At 55.3% G+C, this 17,396-nt stretch overlaps 1 protein-coding gene across 1 annotated transcript; it reads left to right on the top strand.

The window, feature by feature from the left end:
* The first annotated feature begins 2,887 nt into the window (after positions 1-2,887).
* On the top strand, positions 2,888-7,254 carry FOXJ1 (forkhead box J1). The gene is made up of 2 exons (XM_010206864.2): positions 2,888-3,382; positions 5,919-7,254. The coding sequence occupies exons 1-2, from the start codon at positions 2,888-2,890 to the stop codon at positions 6,714-6,716; spliced, it is 1,293 nt and encodes a 430-aa protein (XP_010205166.2). The 3' UTR covers positions 6,717-7,254.
* Positions 7,255-17,396: the final 10,142 nt, after the last annotated feature.

The following is a 17,396-nucleotide window of genomic DNA, read 5'->3' as shown; positions in this document are numbered from 1 at the left end:
GTGCCATTTCTGGTTATGCAGTGGTTGCTGGCTGGAAGCTTTCTTTAGGAAGCTGTAATATGCTGAGTAACCTGGAGGATCTGCACTTTCTTGCTTCCCAAACTGTCCAAGGAGAGAAGAAATGGAACCCTACTTATTTTTTCACTTTTTAAGGAATAAATGTGAGATTTATTTAAGGAATAAATGTGAGATCTTTTTTTCCTATGGGAATGAATGGGGCAAATGTTCCTTCAGGACCTGCTAAACCCCATCCAAGACATGAGAGTCTTGGTGGCTAGGACTCGATACAGTAAGTGCAATTTCCTCAGCCCTCCTTCTCTCTGTTCCTCTTTTTCTGTGTAGAGCAGTTGGTAGGTACAGTGCCATAATTAGCCAGCATGCAGAGAGAAGTCCCTTCTGGATTTGCTGAGTTCAGCCTCCCTCCTGACTTGTGCCTAGGGCAGAAGGAAAGATTAATCAGCCTGTCTGCTTTTTGAGCTGTTTTTACATAATCCATTGGTTATTGTATATACAACAAAATCTGTATTTTTATTAGCAGAGTTTATTCATAGTGAAGGGATGGGAAAATGCAGTGTGGAAGCTGTTTTATCTTTTCACTGTTAAGAATGGCTTGTGTTGGCTGTTCTGTAAACCAAGGGCACACAAGGGCAGCAGCAGCAACAGGTTTGGTTAAGGATGAAGGAATTGGCCCCAACAGGAGAGGAACAGCAAGCAGCAGGGTGCTCCCAGAACTGGCCTTTATATTTTCTGAGCCCAGAATCCTTGCTGGAGGGTCTAGACCACCGTAAACCCTCTCTGTCTTTGCCCAGCTGACATAGTCCCTCTCCATTTTTCTGGCCTGAGACTGGTGCTGCCCTCTTCCACTCATCCATCAGGCTCTGAGTGGCGGCGAGGACAGCACAGGAGCCTGATTTGAGACGGGCTTTTGGAGGAGCCATAAGGGAAACACTATGTCCTGGCCATCAGCTGGTTCTGGTGGGGTCACTTCACCTCCATGTTACCCTTACTTCCATCCAAGTGTGGGGAGAGAGCTGGAGCTGCAGAGGTGGAGGCACAAGTCCTGCACCCCCCATAAAGCATGGGGCAGACTGAGAAGCAGCAGCTTGAGCTCAAGCCAGTGGCAGAGCTGAGGCTGAGGCCTCTGCTTTGCCCCAGGATGTCCCCTGGGGTGCCACCACACAGCTGGGGACAGTGTCCCGAGGCCAGGGAGCACGGGCCCTGTCTGTGGGCTTTGGGGGTCAGTGGAGATGGTGATGTCTGTATTGCTGGTGCTTTTTTCTGTGGTGGTGGTGGTATACTTTTTGCTTTGGGTCCTGTATAGCACTGCTGCAGAACTGCAGGGACACAGGGCCATTTCACCTTTGTCCTGGAAAGTCCTTCACAAATTACTGAAAAAAGACAAAAGGAAGTGAGAAGGAACCTCCTTTTGCCTCCTGGTTTCCCTCCAGCACTGCCTGGCCACTGCCTGCTCCCTCTGCCCTGCAGGCCGGGGCCATCTCAGCAGCCCAGCCCTGGCTGCACACCCAGCCCTGGGCCACGGCTGCTCTCAGCCCTCTCCGCACCCAGCGGCACTGGCAGTGATGACACACGGGCTGCCGGGCGGCTTCCCGGCTGCTCGCTGCCTCCTGGCAGGCCCGGGACAGTTCTCACCGGTGCCTGTTAAAGCCTTTGGGCTGTTGGGGGGATGGAAGGAGAAGGTTGTGGGGACGCGTTACAGGCACGGGAGGCTGTAATCCTTTCAGTTAGATGAAGGCAGCTCCCAGTCCTTCAGCCGCTGCTCCACCAGCCGCCCGTCCCCCCGCGGCTCTGCCCTCACTGTGCGCGCTCCTGGGGCTCTGGAGTGGAGGGGGGGGACACACAGGTTGGACGGGAGTGCTGGCGTTCGCCCCGTACCAAACCCGGCGGGAGGGTCACCAGAACAGACATTTGCGGTTTGCCCGTGCTGCTCAGGCTGGATTTGGCCCCCGGTTGCGGGGTACGGCAGCGTCCCGCCGCATCCCCGGCACCCGATCCCCCCCTCAACCCGGCCTCGGTCCGCGACGGCCCCGCGCCCGCCCCCTCGCCATGGCAACGCGCGGGCCAATGGCGGCGCCGGAAGCTGTGTACGGGGCGGGGCGTCGCCACGGCGACGCGCGAAGCCTCCGCGAGTCGTCCCGGCCGCGCGGCCCCGGGAAATCACGGCGGCGGGCGCAGGGCCCGGCACGGCACCGGGCTGCGGCGGGGCGGGCGCGACACCCCCGCGGCGCCGCGCACGGGCCTCACGCTGCTTCTGCCGTTCGGGTTTGGGTTTTTTTTTCACCCTCTTTGTTTTTTCTCCTCGTCTTTTTCCAGAAGCTTCTGACCGCGCCGTGAACTTCGGGGCTCGAGGGACAGCGGCGGAGCGGGGTGAGGGGCGGCGGCGGGAGGCGGCGGGGGCTGGCTGGGCCGGGGGCACGCGGGGCGGGGCGGCAGGGCCGGGGGCTCGGGCCGCGCAGGCTCGCACGGGGCAGACTGTGCGGGTGACCAGCGCTTTGAGTTTCCTTCTCCGTATCCCCGCTAGCTCCCCCCTGCAGCCAGCACCGCGGCTCCCCGTCCTGCGGGGCGCAGCACTTGGCAGGGGTGGCTGCTGCCCCAGAAGGCACCTCCACGAGCTGTCAGTGCCCCGAGCCTTCTGTTGGGAGAGAAAAGACTGATTTCGTTTCCGCGGGGCAGTGTGAGCCCCTTCCCGCGACCCTCCCCATCCCCTGTCACCCCTCTGCCACGGAACGGCGGGTTTCGAGCCCAAAAGCAAACCCACTGCAGAGCCTCAGCGCGCTGCCTGTTGTCATTGCAGGAGCTGCCCTGGCCCTGCCCTTCCCTTCCCTTCCCGTGGGCTCCGGGAGTGCAGGAGCATCCAGCACGCCCAGCCATGGCTCAAGTGTGGTCCAGCAGCGCCCGGGAAGCCAGTAAGGCGGCGAGGAGGTTCACCTTGGAGGACTTGGATGACAGCCTGACCAGCCTCATGTGGCTAAAGGACTTCTCCATCGCCAACACCAGCATGGGCAAGTCCTCGTGCTGCCTCAGCGGCCCAGACCCCCCCAGCTATCAGCACTTCTCCAGTTTTGCTGCCCCGTGCTCACCCCTGGCTGCTGACCCAGCATCCATGGGTCTGTCCCCCACTCCCTGCAAGCCCATCTCCTCCTCAACATCCAGAACAGAGAATCACACCGTGGTGCTGAGCCCTCAGCTCGCAGAGGACATTGACTACAAGAGCAACCCTTATGTCAAGCCACCCTACTCCTATGCCAGGCTCATCTGCATGGCCATGGAAGCCAGCCAGAAGCCCAAGATCACCCTCTCTGCCATCTACAAGTGGATCACAGACAACTTCTGCTACTTCCGACATGCTGATCCGACCTGGCAGGTAGGAGACTGGCAGAGCTCTTGCCTTTGAGCCCCTGTGCCCACAGGGCTGGGGAGGCTTTGCAGAGCCCCAGCATGCAGGGGAAGGGCCTGCGGGGATGCTGGGTGCTGCTGGGAGGAGAGCAGCACGGGCAGCTGCTGAGGAGGGGCTGGGATGGGCAGGAGCTTAGGGATGCCAAGGCCAGGAGGGCAGCAGAGAAAGAGCCCTTCTAGGGGAGAGCTCAGGTAACCTGTTGGGCTGCTGGTCCCTACAGCTCCTCTTGGCTCTGCAGCAAAGGCGTCTCTGTCCCTGACTACACCTTTCTGGAGCTCTCGTGGTGTTGTGAGTCCCTTGGGGCTGAGTGAAATCGCCTGGTTGAGTGTCTCTGGGTGCTGAGGGCTGAGTCTAGGAGAGGAATGGGGAGGGCCCTCAGGGAGATGCCACTTGTTGGTCAAACCCTTCGATGGGAAGATTCAGAGCAGAAAGGCTGCTGATTCCTGAGCTGGGGGAGGGCTGAGAAGTCCTGTCCCCTTGGAGAGACACAGGAGGTTCCATGGCTGCTATGAGCTGGAAAGGCCCCAGAGGGAAGCCTCAGAAGGTCAGACAGGCTGGTATCCCTGGCTAAGCACCAGTGTGTCCCTGCTGGGTAGGGCACAGTCCCCCATCTCACCAGCTTTGGAGGCAGCCTGAAGCACAGGGGCTTTTCCCAGCCCCCTTGGATTGCTGCCCTCCTCCATCACACAACAGGGCAACCAGCATGTGAGGCTGTGGCAGGGCAGGAGGAACCCAAGGGGCTCATCCTTCCCCTTGTGTTACTGCCAGAGTGCCAACCATCCCGGGGGGGCTGCTCCAGGCAGGGCTGGGCACAACCACTGCAAACCCTGCCCAGCTGTTGTCACCTTGTCCTCAGGCAGGGGGGTCTGCAGCAGCTCCTGAAGCCCAGCACAGGGAAGGGAACGCGCTGGTTCCTCTCCAGGCCCAGCTGGGCCCTCCCCATCCCCTGTGCTGGGGGTGCCACGGAGGGATGCAGGAGGAGGGGCTGTGTGCCAGTGGGGTGGCTCTCTCCTCCAACTCACAGCGGGACAACCACCATGGCTTTAGTGAAACTGTGAAAGCAGGAAGGTTTCCAGCCCTTCTCTGCAGAGGGCTGTTGCGGGCAGGAATGCTCAAGGCGTGAAGCAGCCAGGGAAGAACAGAGGGCAGCGTGGGCTGAGGGGAGTTTGGGCTGAGGAGGGGAGATGGGGAGCAGAGACTTCAGCTGCAAGTCTGTGATGGCTGTAAAGTTCCGTTCAGCTGTGGCTGTGCACTGAGCACAGCCTGGATTGTTTGCAGGGATTTCTGTGCTCCTGCTGTTCCTTTCTTCTTTTTCTTGGGTTTTATTCCCTTCTTCTTTGTGTTCTTTCTGTTTGTTTTCCCACTATTTGTCTCTCTTTTTGCTTTTGTTTTTCTTTCCTTCTTTCCCTCTTTTTACCCTCTCTCCCTTTCATTTCCAGTCTGTGTTCTCATCCCTCACCCCAATTCCCGTATGTGAAGCCAGTCTGGAAAGGTCATGCCACCCATACTCCAGGGGGGAGATGGATATATTCCTGTGAGAGCTGAGTGCTTTGGAGAGGAGCCAACACACCCAAGGAGCTTCAGCTCAGAGGAGGGTTTTGTTGTGTGTGTGTGTGTGCACATGTGTTTTTCAACAGCCTTAAGCATTCAAGCCCTGTTTTTCCTATTTGGCACCATGGGTTATGGATGAATAAGCATAAAGATATCCAGGCAACATTAAAAAAAAAATCCCTCTACCATATCCAATCTCTTAATACAATCTTGGCTTTGTGGAGTCCGGTGCTGGGTTATTTACCCAATAACCGAGTTTCCTTTCTGATTATTCACATCACTCCAGGCACACTGAGGGTTTCAGAACATCTCAACAGGAGCAGGCTCTTACTCTTTATTTTTCCCCCCGTTTTTTGTTTTTTCTCTCAGCTCACTTGAGCAGTAGCTGATGAAGATGCAGTGAATTCACACCAAGCTTCACTGGGCCAGGAGGCATTTCTGGAGAGAAGCAGGGCTGCAGCAGAACAGCCCATGTGTTTCTCCAGATGTGCCTGTCTCTCTTGTGTCAGCCTGGCTCTCAGGAGCCATGGGGAATACTTTTTTTTCCCCAAATATTTTCCCTTCAACACTAGCAATAGGTGCAGATGGAGGATGCAAGGAGGGCCCTGATGATGCAGTCTAATGGGACTGTGACCACACCAGTGTAAAGACATGCCTCTTCCTCCTTAGCCACGAAGGAGAACCCAACCTCCTCCAGCTTAGCTCCATGCCTAGAGCTGGGTTCTGTGCCTGAACCTCTTGGCACTTGTCCTCTCTGTCTGGATTAGACAGGAGGTAACAAAGCTCAGTTTGTGCCTCAGGGCAGGGGGGTTTCTGCTGGGACTGTATCCTGGGATGCTTTGACACTGAAGTTTCTGCTTTCTTTTCCCCCAAGGATCTCGCTGCACCCCACACAGCTCGGTGCTGACTGTTCACTGTTGGTTTTGCTTTTCCTTTTCTCTTTTGGCTCTAGAACTCCATCCGGCACAACCTCTCCTTGAACAAGTGCTTCATCAGGGTGCCCCGGGAGAAAGGGGAGCCTGGGAAAGGTGGGTTTTGGAAGCTTGACCCCCAATATGCCGAGCGGTCCAAGGGCGGGACCTTCAAAAAGCGGAGGAAGCCGCCAGCGCACAGCCACCCACCCTGCCCCGCAACAGCCCTGCAAGGCATGGGGAGCCTGGCCACCTCCTCTGGCACCTCCAGAAACATCCTCAGTGTCAACATGGAGTCACAACTGCTGCTCAAAGAGTTTGAAGAAGCCACCAGCAACCATGCCCTGAGTGCAGCTCATGGCAAAGCAGGGCAGAAGCGCAAGAAGCCATCGCCCGCAAGAACGGCCAAGGTGGCTCGGCTTTGCAGCCCGGCCCTGCTGAGCCTGGATGAGCAGGCTGAGCTGGGATCCCTGAAAGGAGACTTTGACTGGGAAGCCATCTTTGACACCAACCCAAGTGGTGACTTCCCTACTTTTGTTGATCTGGAGCTCATGCCACCAACCAGCTCCACAGGACACGACCCAGACTTGACAGTACACGGGCACCACATTGACTATCTCCAGGGGCAGGAGCAGGTGCAGGTTTTCACTGAATCCAGCCTGAACAACCACGACTTTGATGAAACCTTTATGGCCACTTCTTTCCTGCAACATGACTGGGATGAAGAGTCAAATGACTGCCTCTCCAACTGTGTCAACATAGAGCAGTTGTTTGAAGACAAAGATGCCTCTTGGCCAGCAGATGGGAGTGAGTGGAGCAGTCTGAGATCTCTCTTATAAAAGGCCAGTCACCATGCAAAGGATGCTCCCTCATGTTGCTGGGACGAGATTTTCCAGAGACAGAGACATCCCCAGTGATTCCCCAGCTTCATTGTAACATTATTCATGGAAAAAACAGAGGGAGACAACACCAGCACCACAGGGAGAGTTTGAGAGATCTGTAACAGACACGGGAGAAGTCCCTGCTCCTCTGTTTTCACAAATATGTTTTTGATAACTGTGAAGAAGGCAACAGGAAGTGCAAATGAAACAGTGTAATGCCAATGACTTGTATCTCAAGCTTTAAGTGGCAAGAGCAAAACAGAAAATTGAAAATACCTTTGGTTAATGTTATAGGTCCAAAATAGTTGGCAGCCCTCATCTTTTTATGAAGTTCCAATGAAATGCTCTGCACTGCTTCTTTTACCTTCATCCTTGCATTGTTGATGAGAATATCTACACAGCCATAGCAGTTCAGGATTTCCTTAGCTACATCTTGAATACAGATTTTATCAGAAATTCCCAGAAGTATGAGCTTTGGTGCACATGTCTACTAAAGAAAAGACTTTTTTCAAAGATACCTGTCATAATAAAATGTATTTCTATGAACTTGTCTGGTGAATTGATTTCACTTGATAGTTGAGGAAAGTGTTTTTGTCCTTCTCAGTAAGTCTTTCCTTAGTTCTTTTAGCCCCCTCTAGAAAGAAGGTAGTTGAGCACTGGGCATTCATAGACTCTGGAATTCCGATGAAGCAGAACACCATGGGCAGGACAAGCTGGGCTGCCTCTCCTCTCTTGCCTTTTGTGTGTCCTGTCATCAGTGGAGACAGAGAATAGACACAGGGGCTGGTTCCACTGCCCCAAGTTGTGGCCTTTCTGCAAGCTACTCCCTGGAGAATTTTGCTGACCACAGGCTCCAGGCTGTAGTGCTTTGGTAGACAACTTCCATAGTGATGGGGGCAGCTGGAAGCTGGGAAGGGTTTGTTCAGTGGCAGGTTATCCCAGTTGGGTTTATGTTTGTACAATCTCTGCACAGATGTAGATTTTATCACCTAAGGGACAGAGGAATAAACTCCATGTATCTCAATTTGCTATGGCCATGTAATGCAGATCCCTTAGTCATATTTAATATTGCTTGCCCGGGCAGCCCAGCTGGCAGCAGGGATCCTCTCACTAGTAGCACAGGGCTCTGAGTCCCCCTCAACACCAATCCCAGGGTCATGTCGCCTTGGCAAGAGTCATCTGTGTCCTGGAGTTCCTCAGCCTCCTGCAGTGCCTCCAACTGCTACAGGGAGATGGTGGAGGCTCCCTGCCACAACAGGCACCTTGACCACCTCTACCCCTGCAACTGGGGTACAAGGTCGGGAGAGGGTTTCCTACCCTGCAGGGCTACAAGGCACCCTGGGTCAGGGGCTGGGAGCATCCCATCTAGGGGCAAGAGACACCTCAAAGCAGGATGAGGAGCTGCTGAGGCGTGGTTGTGCAGGACATGGTTGTGCAGGTGCAGGGGGACTACCAGAAGCTCAGCTCCATCACAGAAATGCCCAGGAAACCAGGAATCTGCACTTTCCTGGGTCCTTAACTGTCCCAACACTCTCCTGCTTCACTCTCAGCTGAGCCCACCTCCAAAACTGAATGTCTGGGGATTGCCCCAAACAGAAGGTGCCAGGCAGGAATGCTTTGTTGGCTGGAAGCTTTCCTTAGGACACTGTAATATGCTCAGGAATGTGGGGGATCTGCACTTTCCTGCTTCCCAGACTGTCCAAGGAGAGAAGAAAGAGAACATTGCTTATTTTTTCACTTTTATCCTAATGTTTCCTATGGGAATGAATGGGGCAAATGTTCCTTCAGGACCTGCTAAACCCCATCCAAGACATGACAGCCCTTGGTGGCTTAGGACTCAATAGTGCAATTTCCTCAGCCATTCTTCTCTCTGTTCCTCTCTTTCTGTCCTTTTTCTGTGTAGAGCAGTCGGTAGGTACAGTGCCATAATTAGCCAGCAAGCAGAGAGAAGTCCCGTCTGGATTTGCTGAGTTCAGGCTCCCTCCTGACTCCTCCATAAAGCATGGGGCAGACTGAGAAGCAACAGCTTGAGCTCAAGCCAGCGGCAGAGCTGGGGCTGAGGCCTCTGCTTTGCCCCAGGATGTCCCCTGGGGTGTCAGTGCCTGAACCTGTCCCTCTGCTTGTGCCATGTCCCTACCCAGCTCCGTGGATGCTCTGAGGAACATAAGTGACTTCAGAGCCCTCCTGAGTACAGAGCAACGAGAGAAGCTGCAAGAACAGCTGAACTCTCATGAGGACAATTATGCTGAGGAGGAGCTGGCTTCCCTAAGGCAGGGAAGGAAGGCAACAGAGGCTCAGCTGCCAGCCCAGGGCACAGGCAGGGCAGGGGCAGCAGGCTCAGGGAGCCCCATGGGGAAGGCAGGTTGGCTGGGGCATGTGGGCTGCGTGTGGGGCTGGCCCAGGGCAGGCTGCAGGTACTGCTCTGTGCACACAGCTGTGGGCAGTGCTGTCACTTGGGATGGTGGGGGAAGGGAGACTCTGTATAAGGTTGGTCTGTCCCCTGTCACCTCTGAGCATCTCCAGGGACAGAGACCCCCCCTCAGGCCCCTATCCGGGACTTGTATAGCTTGGGATTCAGGTGGACCCACTCCAGGATGTCCTGTCTCTCTTGCACTGGAGACACAGCCCCTCCTGTCTCCACAGCACCTGAAGAGGAGCACTTGATCACCTCCTCAGTGATCTACTGGATCTCATCAGCACCAGGCACTGCAACTGCCCCTTTCCTCTGGTCACAGCTGCTCCCAGTCCAGCCAATCTCAACCCAAGATAAGGACTGGGCTCCATGCAGAGGCTGGCCTTGTCTTGGCTGTGCTTTGTGCTGAGAAGGCAGGATGTGACCCTTGGGATGAGATATGGTTACCGCTATGTGGGAGGCAGCTTTGATGTGTCAGGAGCACTTTTGGAGGTAGATCTGGGCTCTCCTTTCAGCCTGGGGACCATGACCCTCAAAAGGCAATAAGGAATTCCATGTCCTGGCTTCTCCTCCTCTCAGCTCCCCCATGGCAGTGCTGGGGAAGCTGCTTTCTGCTTCCCCCTGATAGTGATGGCACTGGCAGGGCTGCAAAAAGCTGGCAGCCCTCTTGTCCCTTGGTCCATTTATTCACTTTGTTTTGCCAGGCACCAGTATGTAGTTTCTATTTCTAAAGCCCATGTAAAAAAGAGGAGCCCTCAGCACCCCTATCCTGCCAGGGGACTGAAAAAAACCTGACCTTGCCAGGAAAAAATATTCCAGTCTGATGGAGCCAGTCAAGGGTTTTTAAGTGAGAAAGGGGGAATATAAAGGAGGCACCAGGCAAGGCCTGAAACAACCTCGTTTTGTTCAGCTTCTGAAAGCAACGAAACCAGCTTGGAAGGGAATATTTCTTTTCAATGAGATAGGGATGGGGGTGTGTGTACTCTTGAAGGAGCAGCCAGGAGGTGCAGAAGCGGGGGTGCTGTGGGCTGGGAGCACGGCTGCCTGTGGGCACAGAGGCAGGCAGCACACCACGCTGCTGCCCACACAAAGCCCGTGTGCGCTCACCGTGCCAGCAGAGGCTGGGACACGGCCTGCCCGGGCTTGCCACAGGCACTGGGGTTGCAGCCTGGGGCTGGTCCAGCTTCCCCATACTGCCCCAGCTCACCTGGCACAGGGTGATGGGTTGAGGACCCCTGAGCTGGCGATGTCCCCTGCCACTCTACATGTGGGCAAAGCCTCATGCAGTGGAAAGCCAGAGCTGGTTGTGTTTTGGGGCATCCCACCACCAGCAGCCACCAAAGGGAAGCATCCAGCTCCAAAAACTGCCTGCAAACGTGGCCTTGGCAGCCCCAGCCAGGGCTGGTTATTAAGCACATGGCAATTATTCCTTTATTCCTGCATTTCTCCTAGCCTCCCCTCATCCATCATCCCTCCCTGATGGGCAAACATTGATACCTCAAACCAATCTCGTGTTCACAGAGGGGGGAAAAATAGACACATAAGCCCTTCTTTTCTCTCCTTTTCTTGCAGGGTCTTTCTTTCCTCTCCATTGAGTGTGGGGCTGGCACGGAGCCGTGCTGGCAACAGCCGGCTTTCACTTGCTAATCATCCTAAATATTGAAAATCAGGCCTAGAATAAACAGCTCAAAGATTGGGGCCATCTCTGCTCTGTGTGGAAATGCTAATCTCCCTGCCTTTTGTTTTCCTGGTGTGGATGTGGTGCAGTGGGTTTGGGGGAGGTCACAGCTCAGGGGTTCTAACTCCAAGTCCACATATTTCTCTTGTTTTAATAATTTCCTCCCCTCCCTTCACTGTGAAAACTTCAACCCAATTTAATATCCCAGGCTGGGATGGCTGTAGTGGTGAGGTGGGTGGGGGGAAGGAGGAAAGTGGATAGAGAGGGGCAGAGCAATGAATGAAGCTCTGAAGTTTGGGAGAGGGGGGAAAAAACGGCTTCCCAAACGTGCATCCAGGAGTTCACACAGGTGAGAAAGGCCCTGGGAAGCACACAGGCAGGGAGCTTGGTACAGCAGCTCCTACAGGTGGATGGGGATGGCAGGGAAGCAGCCAGGCCCTCAGCCCTGCAATGAGGGGCAGAGCTTGGGAACAACTCAAAGACTGTGACACTGGCTTGCAGAGGGGTTTCTGTCTGAGGGGATGGAGGTGTGACAGCAAACCCCAGGCAGTCTGCAGATCTCCATGTCTCTGCCTGGAGGCATCAGGCTGGATGCAGGTGCATTTCTGCAGGGCCATGGGGGCTCCAGGAAAGGTGGCTTTGAGAACAGAGAGAGAGCAAAGCCCAGTGGCATTGGCTCAGCTTGGCTTACCCCTGAAGGGGAAACCGAGGCCGTGGTCTGACGTGGACCAGAACTGGATTATCTGAGCAGCACATCTGGAGCACACCTGCACCCATGGTTTGGGGCTATACATGGGGGGTGCCCCCTTTGGCACCAGGGAGCCCACCCAACAAAGCTTCCCCTCGGGTGCTGCTCCCCTCCCTGCCCCAGGGAGCCCCAGGACGGGTCAGTGGGCCGTTGCCAGAGGCCGTTGCCAGCGGCGTGACCGGCACAATGCGCCGGCAGGCCAGGGCTTGCCCTGCTGGGGGGAGTGCCGGTGGCTGCTGCCCAAGCCACAATGCCACAGCCTCTGTGTAAATGCCGTCAGGAGATGTTTAGTGTGCTGCACCTTCCTTCCTTCTCCTTGCCATCCCCCCAGCTGTGCCCAGGTTGGGGGCTGCAGCCCTGCAGGGCTCCTGCAGAGAGGGATGCATCCATCCCCAGGGCAGTGCCAGCATCGGGCAGAGGGGGATATATCCAGCCCCAGGGCAGTGCCAGCATCGGGCAGAGGGGGATATATCCAGCCCCAGGGCAGTGCCAGCATTGCCTCCTGCTTGGGGAAACCATGTCACGCTGAGATCGAAACTTGGACTATTTGCAAACCAGCACTAGGGCCACGGGGATTTCTTTACAAAGGCTGTTTTTTCAGGTGATTTATTTCCAGGTTGGGAGCCTCAGGGCCATCCCATGTCATGAAGTTTGGGTTGGTTTTTTTTCACTGCCATCAGGGCAGTAAAAACTCAGTTAGAGATCCAAAGCAAACACGTTCCTTTGGTGTCTGGCTGCAGGGGATGGGCCTTAAATCCCCCCCAACAGACACAGCCCACCCATGGGTGCTGCCGTGGGAGGGCGGGCAGCAGAGACAACAGAAGGTGAGCAGGTGTCTGTGGGAAATGGCTCACTTTAGGGAAATGTGAGCAGAAGCCCTGAGTATCAGGGGTTATGGATGGGGTCAGCCAGGCTGAGTGGTGTGGGGACATCGGGTGCAGATCGCCCGAGATACTGCACTGCTGTGCACGGGGCCTGCTGCTCTGGAGGCTGCTGTGGGCAGCAGGAGGGCTCAGAGGCATTATGAGAGGCAGGCGTTGACCTAGAAATCACAAAGAATTTGGCCTGGTGTCATGCTGGCAGGCAGCTTGCCAAGCTGGCAGCCGAGGGAAGCGCGGCTCCGCTCTGAAACAGAGCTCTTTCCCTCGGGCCTGGCTGGGAGGGGTGGCTGCTGTCTGCTCTCAGAGCTCCACAGGCATTTTGGGCTCCTTGGTGTCGAGGGGTGGGATGCTCATCGCTCCTAGCAGAGACGTGGTTGGCTGAGTGTGAGCTGGGCAGTTGTTTTTGCTCCTTTGTGCTCCCACCCAGCCTGGGATCTGTGTTGATTCCCAGCTGGGGAACAGGGGGAGCAGACCTGCAGGTGCTTGGGGGGTGTAATGCTCCATCCTGGCAGCTTTGGTTACAAGACACATTAACAGGCAGGAATGTGCAAATATCCAAAGGTCAGAGCTGTGCAGTGCTAAGGTGGCTGTGGTGGCTCCAGCTCCTGGGAAGAGCAGGAGGCGAAGGCAGGGCCCTTGCATCCTGCTGCGGGTAGTGAGGGATGGCAGGGGAGGAAGGGTCCGCCCACACAGGGCTCACTACACCTCCACCCCCTGGCAGACTCCATGGCCTTGCTGGGTGTCTCCTCGCTGGCCCTGGGCTCACCAAGTGCATTGCTGCCCAGGGAATGGGGCCAGCTGCAGCCCTGCATAGCCTCCCCACTCCTGTCACACGGAGGAACACGACTCACAGGGCAAACACCTCCCTTCCTTCCCCAGCAATGTGGCATAGAGAGAAAATGAGCATCGTCCCCAGCCTGGCCCCCAGCTCATGCAGTACAGTGCCCTGTACTTCCCCTGTCCCCAGGACTGAGGCTCCTGGTGCATGCACACGCATCCCACCCACCCCAAACCCAGATGGGAACCTCAGCTCCTGCTCTAGGCAGGTGGGAAAGGGTTTGGCCACATACTGGGTGGCACCATGTTGGTCCCCAGTATATGCCAGCTCCTTGGTGGCCCAAGGGGCTTGGCTGGACTACAGTGTCCCTGCCGTGTTCCCCCCACTCTGGCAGAGTGCTAAGCAAACAGTGAGGAGGGGAACCTCCTTAATCCTGGTCATTCATTTACAAAAAGCCATTTAGAGCTGGCTATGCAAGCAGTTATCCGAGCATAGGGGAGGTTTTTCCAGCAGGACCTTAATTCCCTCTGCAAATAAAGCTGGAGAGAGGGAGAGCACAGCTTGTGTGAGAGATGGATGAGGGCTGGGGGGCCTTTTGGGGCAAGGCTTCAAGGGGCTGATCCCCATGAACACCCTTCATGCAAGGAGAGAAGGGTCACTGAGGGATTCCCCATCAGGTGGGTGGTTGAGTGCTGATTCAGTGCAATGGCTGCCATGCCACATCCTTTCACTGGAGCAAGGCATGCAAAAGAAAACAAGAAGGGCTTCTTCAAGTATATCTGCAGCAAAAAGAGGACCAGGGAGAATGTGAGCCAGCTGATGAACGAGGTGGGTACCCTGGTGATGGAGGATGCAGAGAAGATGGAGCTACTGAATGCCACCTTTGCTTTGGTCTGTATTGCTAAGGCCATCCTGCAGGAAGCCCAGTCCCTGGAGGATAGAAAGGAGGATCTTCCCTAGCTTGAGGACAACTGGGTTAGGGATCTACTAGGCAAGCTGGACACTCACAACTTTACAGGTCCTGTTAGGATGCACCCACAAGTGTTGAGAGAGCTGGCTGATGTTATTGCTAAGCCACTGTATCAGTTTTGAAGGGTTGTTGAGCACAGCTGAGATACCTGAGAGCTGCAGGAACGCCAGTGTCACTCCAGTCAAAAACACCAGGAGGAAGATCCGGAAAACTACAGGCTGGTCAGCTTCACCTCCATCCCTGGAAAGGGGATGGAACAGCTCATCCTGGATGCCATCTCTAAACACATGAAGGAAAAGATGGTTATCAGGGGGAGACATTACTAGGGAGTCAAAGTCCTTTGGTGGACTTGGTTCCTGTTTCATTCCTTCAAATTCATGGGCATAGTAAGAGTCAGGGCGCCTGCCTGGGTGCATGCATGCCCTGTCTGTGCACACTCACTCTCTCTTTCAGGGGCTCTCCCCTTTTAACCCCATTTGGAAGAGAAAGTTGGGGACTTCTCAGCCAGCTCAGAGCTCCTGTTTTTTCTGGCTGAAGATTAATATGGCTAAAGATTAATCACCTTTTCTGTCTGTCTGACCTAAGGAGAGACAGAATAGGCTGTGTCTGGTGAGGAGGTGAGGGCAGTGCCACTGGCAATGGTGTTCCCACGCGTTCTGGCAGCCCAGGGCACCGCTGGGTCACACTGTGGGGTCACACACAGCTTCTGGGACAGCCCTGCAGCCCATAATGAAAGTTTTCTAATTTTATGTTAATCCTGGCTCCTTCATACTCTGATCTCTCTCTTCTCCCACATCAAATGCAAAGCCCTTCAGAGGCTCCTGGCTGTATTAATCTTGTTGTGCCCCGGCTGCTGCATGCTGTGTGCCTCATAGGCAGCTCCCGGGAGTTGCTGCCCTGTCCATCCCCACCATGGAGAGGAGTGAACTCCCTCAGTGGGATGCAAGGGCAGGCATATCTTTTTTTTTTACACCAAAATAACTATTTTTAAGCAGGAATTGCTCCTGGGGTGACCAATACTGAGCCACAGTGTAGGGGACAGAAAGTCCCTGCTTTGAGAGCTACTATTAATTGAGTTTATCTGAATCTCGTTAAGATTACACCTTCCGTGCAATGACTTTTGCAATCATAAAGGCAACCAGTATAAATATGGATTTGGGGGATATATGGGTCTTTCCAGCAACTTGGAGCCAGGAAAGGCCTCTGCCTGACTCAGTTTCCTCATCTGTACATCAGGTTGATTCTCTTTTCTGCAGTGTTTTGGGTGACCAACGCCCTGGACACCTTGTCCTCAGGGAGAAGTGACTGTCACGTCCCTGGGAGCAGGAGCCACTTCCTCATGCCTGTGGCCGTGAAAACTCCTGTTGCTGAACAACACAGCCATGACCTTCAAAGCCCGCGGCCTCCACACCCCAAAGATATTTGGCTTTGATTTGATCCCGTGTCTTGGGTTTTGGGGCACTGCAACCAGCTTTAGGCAGCAAATGCTGCAAAAGGAACTTGTTAGCTCTCTCAGTGGACCAAAGCCCCAACTGAATGTTGTACCGAGGATCCAATATTTATTTAGCCATGTTGGCTGCATTTTCTGCCTCCTGTGCCCATGCTGAGAATGAGCACAGCCACCTGGATAAAAATCCCTTCTCCTTGTTCTATCTCAGAGAGGGAAAGCAAAGGGCGGCTCAGCATTCCTCGGCGGCCGCTGTTGAGTCACGGCGTTTGCCTTTCATCTCTTGCGGCAGCTCTGGCGAGGGAAGCGGCTTGCGGCGGGGCCGCGGGACCCCGGGGCTGGCGGCCTGAGGGGCGGGAACGGCAGCGGCTTGTGGCGGGGCTGGCGGCCTGAGGGGCGGGAAGGGCTGCGGTTTGTGGCGGGGCCGCGGGACCCCGGGGCTGGCGGCCTGAGGGGCGGGAAGGGCTGTGGTTTGCGGCGGGGCCGCGGGACCCCGGGGCTGGCGGCCTGAGGGGCGGGAAGGGCTGCGGCTTGCGGCGGGGCTGGCGGCCTGAGGGGCGGGAACGGCAGCGGCTTGCGGCGGGGCTGGCGGCCTGAGGGGCGGGAAGGGCTGCGCGGCCGCGCTGCTCCGGCGGGAAGGCGGCGGGTCCCGCCTTCTGTCGGAGCTGCTGCGCCGCCACCTGCACCGGCAACGAGCTGGTACAGCCCAGGGAGCCCGGGTATGCTCTGCACCCTTTTGCACTGGATTTTAACACGTGTTCACACTGTTGGTGTTACTTCCCTTTCCGTTGCATTTCATCACAAATGACCTCTGCTGCTTTGACTATGCATTTGAGCAGAAAGCGCCCCCCCTCCCTTTTTTCCCCCCCTGCTGCCTCTGCACAGGCTCTGGCAGTTTTTAAATGATTTATTGGCAGACTGACTTTCGTACATTTATTCACTCTATACCACCCCATCTGGCAGCTGGGACATGAGCTGGGTGCCTCTATCCTAGCTCCCTCTCTTTGCTCTGAGGGCTCAGTCACTCCATGAGGGGGTGAGGGAGCCTTTTTGTTGGCTTTTCAGGAGATAGACAGCACTGCTGAGGGGGAGAACACACAATTGTTCCCCAGGCTCAGTTAGGGGGATTTCCTTTTGGTTTTGTCTGCCTTCTTAATGATGGGATGAGTGTGAGCAGAAACCGCATGGATTGATGTAAAAAAAATGATGACTCAGCTATATAGGGGAAAAAAAACCCAGATCTTCCCAATCACACCAGCTCAGTGGGGAAAAGCACAAGAGGCAAAGGGTGCTGACTCTGGACAAAGATCTCTTATACCCCTAAGGCAAGATGCCTTCTAGCAGGTGTCCCCATAAAACAGGCTGGCAATCATGGCCAGGCAATGTCACACAGGAAACACAGCATCGTGGCTGTGCACCACCCTTCGCAGAAGCCAGAGCCCAGACACAGCTGTTTGCAGCGTGATAAGGTGGGTTATGAAACACACAGAGGTTGATGAATAAAAGAAGTCCTTTGGGCTGTTTCAGCTCCTTTCCAGAGCCATGGGTGGTTTGACACGGGGAAGATAGATGGGAACACATTAGTCCATGTGGCAGGAGCTTTGCCTCAGAGCAGAACAAGATGGCAGGAGGCTGGGCCTGTACTGATAGAAACAGATTCCTGCTCCAGACTGGATGTGGTTTCTGAGCATTCAGAGCCTGGTAAACTGCCCCAGGGTGTGAT

Source organism: Colius striatus, chromosome 18 (assembly GCF_028858725.1).
Source record: "Colius striatus isolate bColStr4 chromosome 18, bColStr4.1.hap1, whole genome shotgun sequence".
Lineage (NCBI taxonomy): Eukaryota > Metazoa > Chordata > Aves > Coliiformes > Coliidae > Colius > Colius striatus.
This window is presented reverse-complemented; position numbering and strand designations above follow the sequence as displayed.